At 50.8% G+C, this 6,626-nt stretch overlaps 1 protein-coding gene across 2 annotated transcripts in view; it reads right to left on the reverse strand.

Annotated features, from left to right (window-relative positions):
- The window catches only part of LOC102036314 (S-adenosyl-L-methionine-dependent tRNA 4-demethylwyosine synthase TYW1), a 96,314-nt gene that overhangs the window by 18,998 nt on the left and 70,690 nt on the right, over window positions 1-6,626 (reverse strand). For both annotated transcript variants that reach the window (XM_031060372.1, XM_031060373.1), the window contains exon 15: window positions 3,043-3,153. In XM_031060372.1, coding sequence (XP_030916232.1) covers window positions 3,043-3,153 — 111 coding nt within the window. The remainder of the gene's footprint in view (window positions 1-3,042; window positions 3,154-6,626) is intronic.

Here is a 6,626-nt window from a genome sequence, read left to right on the forward strand (position 1 = left end):
GGAAAGAGCTTCCTCGTGGCTGAAAACCTTCACAAAGGCTTGGGAAGATTCTGTGCCATGTCCTGGATCCCTGCTGTGCCCCAGTCCTGCCCTCAGACATCGTGCCATGGACAGCCCTGGGACAAAGGGCCAGCCTGGCAGCTTGGGGCTCCTTCCTTAAATTCTGAGGGGCAGAGGGAAGCAGGAAGGCTCTGCTCAGGCTGGAGCTCACAGCACTGCTGTGAGTTGAGTGCCAAAGCTTCACCCTGCCCAGAGCAGCTCTGGCTGCCCCTGGATCCCTGGCAGTGCCCAAGGCCAGGCTGGACAGGGCTGGGAGCACCTGGGACAGTGGGAGGTGTCCCTGCCATGGCAGGGGTGGCACTGGATGGGATTTAATGTCCCTTTCAACCCAAACCATTCCATGATTCTAGAATTCAGCAAGGACAGACCGCTAAGATCAAGCCCAGTCACTGACCCAGCACTGCTGAGCTCACCCTGACCCATGTCCCCAAGTGCCATGTCCAGTCATCTTTCACATCCCTGCAGGGATGGGCACTCCACCCCTGCCCTGGGCAGCTGTGCCAGGGCCTGGCCTCCCTTTCAGTGAAGAAATTTCCCCAAAATCCCCCCTGATCCTCCCCTGGCCCAGCCTGAGGCCGTTCCCTCTGCTCCTGTCCCTGTTCCCTGGAGCACAGCCCGACCCCCCCGGCTGTCCCCTCCTGGCAGGAGCTGTGCAGAGCCACAAGGGCCCCCTGAGCCTCCTTTGCTCCAGGCTGAGCCCCTTCCCAGCTCCCTCAGCCTCTCCTGGGGCTCCAGACCCCTCCCAGCTCCATTCCCTTCCCTGGACACAAAAATGCTGCACATCAAACAAACCTCTGGCTTTCAGAGCCCAAAGAAGGCACCATGGGAAGAAAAGGAGTTCTGGCATGTTCCAGACCTTAAATACAACCATCAGCTCTGTACAAGTGTGACAGTGACACACTGGCATTAGAACAGATTAAGGCAATAAATCAATTTGATGCATTTTAATGACTGAGTCTCCCGTTACTATTGGCTTAAGTGGGAGAATGGGGTCCCACGGAGTTACAGCACTGTGAGGCACTCATGGAAATGAGAACAAGGATTAAGCCCTGCAAGAATCTAAATCTCTCTCCATCCACCCCATGAGGCTCTCTGGAGCAACACTGGATTAGCTGCCTTCATCTGAAATGGACGTCATTTATCCCAAATCTTCAGCCAGAAAATCCCCAGGCTCAGCCCCATTGTCGGGCAGAGCTTTGCAGAATCTCCCCATCTCTCTTTGTTGGTTGGCTTTGAGCACCCCCTGGTCCTTGGCTTTTTCCCCTGGCACCCTGAGGGGCTGCAGAAAGGAATGCTGAGGCTTATTCACATCCCAAATCTGCTTCGCTCCCAAAGGAACACAAAAAATGACTTTCAATCAAAAACACCAAGTCCCAAATGCTGTGTGATCAGCACAGTGTGAGGCTGGACCCCCAGTGCCACCATCCCACTGCTGGATCCTGAGAATGTCACCCAGCCCCTCCCTGTCCCAGCTCACAGGGGAGCTGTGTTCAGAGCTCACAGAACAGGGTTCAGGGATCCAGGAATATCCCTGTGATGAATATCCCTGTGAGGGATACCAGCAGCTCCCACAAACAGGGTTCAGGGATCCAGGAATATCCCTGTGATGAATATCCCTGTGCCAGCTCTCACAAACAGGGTTCAGAGATCAGATAAATCCCTGTCCCAGCTCCCCCAAATAGGGTTCAGGGATCCAGGAACATCCCTGTCCCAGCTGGAAGAGCACCAGGAGCACACCTGTGACCACCCCCCATGTATTTCCTTGGCAGAGCAAGGCAGGATTTTTCCAGGGCAGAGCTCTGGGAAAGCAGGACTGTGACACTGTGAGGCAGAGGGAAGAGCAGCCCGTGCCCTGCAGGGACAGATGTTTGCCCTGGAGAGTTCCTGGGGGAATCCCTGCTGGAACATCAACTGGCACAGCCTCATCTCACTAATTGACATTAATGCCCCGGGCAGAGCAGCCTCAGCAGCACCAGCCCCACAGCCTCTGCTCCATCCCTGCCCCATCCCTGCCCTCTCCTCCCTGGCAGGATTCTGCACAGCCAGGGATTCACCCAGGAAGATGGAAAACCAAGGGGTTTTCCCCAAACCAAATTCCAAACCCAAGCTGGATGAAGCTCCCAACTTCAGCAGCATACCCAGAGAGAAAAACTCTCCATGCTGACAGAAGGTATCAAACTTTCACAGCAAAATCCAGGCTTTTTCTTCATAGCAGCAGTAAAAAAAGGTTGAAAAATTTTTAAAAAATGTTAAAAAAATGAAAGAAAGTTAAAAAATTATAAGCAAGAAGGAAATGAGAACAGAAAAAGGAGAGTCCAGGAGTAACAGAACTGCACAAACATAGAGCTGAGGGAGCTGTGCTGCTCTACAGGAGCTGCTGGGTTAAAATGCTCAGAGCTTTGGGAAGGTGCCTTTTTAATAAGTTTGTAACTTTTTTTACAGTGTCTCTTTAGTGAATTGATTAAGCCCAGGACAAAGCCCCTCCTGCCCTGCTGTATCTCACATCTGGCTGGCCTCAAATCCAAACACAAACACATCACTGAACCTTTCACCTTTCCCCTGGCAAAACTCGAGGCCAGGATGGGAAGAACCCTACCCCAAACTACCAGCTGAACCTGGAATATTTTGTGTCAACTGATAGTTGATATAAAGAAGGAATATCTATTCATCTTTGTTTTCACAGAAATACAAAAAAGGGCCAGAGAGTGATGATTCTGTTGGGCAGAAATCCAGGCTGGCTGGTACAAAGTTTGGTTTGTGGTACCTTTGGTTTCCAAAGGTACACACAGGATACTAGAAAACATCACCTAAATGTGAATTAATTATTATTCACTAATATTAAAAGCAAGACAGGAATTTCTTACGCATCACTTCAGAAGAATTTTACTTACTCAGAAAGTTTAGACTAAAGGCAGGGGGGAAATGGGGATAAAACAATGGAAAATACTGCTGGAAAAACTAAAACAACTCAGATCAGCTCACCTTGACCTCAATGAAGTCTGGTTTCCCAAGGGATATCAGGTCAGCATAAGCTTTGAGTTCATCCACGTTCCAAGCTTTCACCAGGGTCAGCCTGTAAACAGTGCGTTGTTGCTGGAAGAAAGGAAAAATCCCTTTAACATCCCTTTCCAACCCAGGGACAAAGGAAAAATCCCTTTAACATCCCATTCTGACCTAGGGGTAAAGGAAAAATCCCATTAACATCCCATGCTGACCTAGGAATGAAGGAAAAATCCCCCTGACATCCCATGCTGACCCAGGGAAGATGTTCCAGTCTTGCACACAGATTCAAACAGGAGACAGAAATCAAATCATCCTTTTATTCCAAGAACTCAAGAGATTGAAGCAAACCTGTTCTTTAGGAAATCTGCTCCAGAGCACCCAGGCTGAGCCAGCTGGTGCCACACAAATCCTCCCTCTGCAGAGCTCAGATCCCAGGCACTTTGTTTGTACAGGAGTTTAACTCACTGGCACAATAAGCAGGAAATGTCTCTCTCCTGGATTTGCTTCCCCAGGCACAAAACCCCCCCATGAGTTCCAGGTGCTTCAGTGCCTCCAGCTGGATCACCAGCACTGGGGACTCTCACAGAAACATGGAATGATTTATGTTGGAAAAGCCCTCAAAACATTGAGTCCAACCTTGGCCCAGCACTGCCAAGGCCATCCCTGAGCCATGTCCCCAAGTGTCACATGCACAGGGCTGTTAAACCCCTCCAACACCTCCTACACAGCCTGGTTCTGTGTTTCACAACCTTTCCATGAGAAATTTTCCCCAAAATCCCCCCTGCCCCTCCCCAGGCCCAGCCTGAGGCCGTTCCCTCCTCCTGTCCCTGTTCCCTGGGAGCAAAGCCTGACCCCCCCAGCTGTCCCCTCTGTCAGGAGTTGTGGAGAAGATTCCCACATCCAATTCCCTCCTGGGAAGGTGGCAGAGAGCATTCCCAGAACTTTTCTGCTTGGAGTTATTCTGATTTGCCCTCCAAGGGCTGCTCTCCAAAGGAGTCACTGGGGACAAAAGGCCTCTCAACACAAGCACTTGACCATGGAACAAATCCACTCCTCACTCCTCACATCCGCTTGTTTCCATCCTTCCCCTCCCCTTCATCTTCTACTGATTGTTTTATTTCACTTATTTTTGGAATTTATTTTTATTTATAGAGCAATTTTCTGACAAATCTGCAGTTTGGATGAACTCCTTTGCTGTCCCTGCACAGTGAAAAATGGACTGGAAAATGTAAATGCTGATCCCAGCGTGGGCAGCAGGGCAGGGATTGGGATTGAGCCCCTGTGCCCAGGTGAGACCCCACCTGCAGAGCTGCCCCAGCCCTGGCCCAGCACAGGCAGGAGCTGGAGCTGCTGGAGGAGCCCAGGGGAGGCTCCAGGATGAGCAGAGGGATGGAGCAGCTCTGCTGGGAGGAAAGGCTGGCACAGCTGGGAATGCTCACCTGGAAAGGAGAAGCTCTGGGGTCACCTCAGTGTGCAGGACCAGGACCTGAAGGAGCTCTGGGAGAGCTGGACAGAGACTTTGGACAGGGGATGGAGGGACAGGACCAGGAGGAAGAAATGAGGATGGGGAGGCCCTGGCACAGGGTGCCCAGAGAAGGAACATTTTAGTCCTTCAGAGCTCAACTGCCATGTCAGTGAATTCTGCCCTCCCTATAAAAATTAATGTATCACTCACATACCGCCCATTTCTGTGTGTTCCACGGGGGAGAAGTAACTTCTACACCAAATTGTTATGCAAACCTTCCAGGTTATTTACTAAGAAATAACTAGAGGAGAAACAAATGAACACCAGGAACACCTTCTTCCAAACATGTCAAGAACCAAACCAGCTGACCTCTACCCGTGGCATTTAAGCAGATATTTAAAGAACAAGAAATTCTTGTGATTTGAATGGATTGGCAAAAGAAAGGTCAAGAGACAAGGAGGAAATCAACTGTTAATTACTGAAGAGAGGAGAACAGTAGAGGAGCTAATACAGAAAAATAAACATGGTGCTTGCACATAATAGGGGAAGAAGAAAGTGGAGGGAAAAGATCTGAGGAGGAAAATCTGCCGTGCCCACACCCCATCAGTCTGTGCAATGACTGGACACCAGTTAATGAGAACTGGCTCCCCAGAGGGCAGCTCCCAGCAGGGAACAAGTGCAGCAGCTTCAAGGCACCAGTAAATACCAGTTTGTATTTAACATAACTGGTCCTGTTTCACAGCAGCCCCAGCGAGAGCAGCACATCCCCCCAGGCAGGGAAGTGGGGCTTTCTCCCATTTAAATCTCCTTGTACTTTTATCTCTCCAATTCACATCCCAGCTCATTCAGAAGTTTAAGGTCAAGGACTTCATAAAACTAAATGTGCTATGAGTGAATTTAAAGGGCTTCTCCCCCTAGGGCAGCACTGCCAAGGAATAACTGCAGCCTCTGGATGTGCACCACTGCAACACCTGAACTACCCCAACACCTGCAGAACTCACCATGGCTGGGCACGGAGAGCATGCAAGGAAACTGAAACTGCCAAAGGCAGACAGCAAACAGGTAGAAAAATCAGAAATTAATCTGGAGAAGCCTCTTTCCAGAGGGCAACATCTCTGCAGTGTTGTTGAGCAGAGAAACGCTGGTAGAAGGCACAGATCAAAATGAGTAATATCCCAAAATGTTATCTGGGAGCAATCCTTGCAGACTGCCAGCAGTACAAACAGCCAGGCTGTTTTATTCATGGATTATTTGTATTTGTTGTACAATAGGGCCCCAGGAGATCCTCTCATAAGCACAGCAAAACAAGAAATAAAGAGCTTAAGCCGTGAGAATTTAACAATCTAAAGCATCAGGATATAAAAGCAGCCTGGGATGCTCCACACTCCATGCTTCCAGGAAAAGCAGCTGTTGCTCCACTCCAGTCATGAGGAGAACACAGAGGAAGAGGAGTCAGTGTGAGAACAGCCCTCAGATGGGTGGCAGTGAAGGCTGTGGCTCTGGTGTATCTCTGTGCACAGAGCAGCCTGGCTGGAGGGGCAGCTCTCAGGGTCCCAAAAATGCAAATCAGGAGCAGCCTCCTGTTCCTGAAACTCCTGAGGGCAAAGGGGGGCAGAACGAGCCAGGGGAACCCCAGCCTTTTGCCCCTGGGCAATTCCTGCTAAAATCCTTCCAGGCTAGCCCAGGAAGCACTGCAGCCCCTCAGTGTCAGGACAGGGCACCAGGGAGCCTGACCAGGCTGAGGGAGCATCCTGAGGATAAAGAATCCTTCCACTGGGTGCCTCTGAGATCCTGGACTCAGCACACACTGACTGACACATTTGGCCCCAAACCAGTACTCATGGAATCACAGACTGGTTTGGGATGGGGCCTTAAAGGGCACCAGTTCCAGCTGCTGTGGGCAGGGCACCTCCACTAGAGCTCGTGGGTGCAGCCAGTATCCAAACATCCTCAGAAAATGAGGGGATTTTGCCAGAGATGTGGCTTCACTCTGCACTGGATGCTCTTCTTGTCCCCCTTGTCCCTGGGAGCTGTCACAGCTGCCAGGGCCCCTGACTGGCTCGTGCCTCCCTGCCTGCCCCCCTGCGGCAGGCTGGGC

This window comes from Geospiza fortis, unplaced genomic scaffold (assembly GCF_000277835.1).
Source record: "Geospiza fortis unplaced genomic scaffold, GeoFor_1.0 scaffold59, whole genome shotgun sequence".
Lineage (NCBI taxonomy): Eukaryota > Metazoa > Chordata > Aves > Passeriformes > Thraupidae > Geospiza > Geospiza fortis.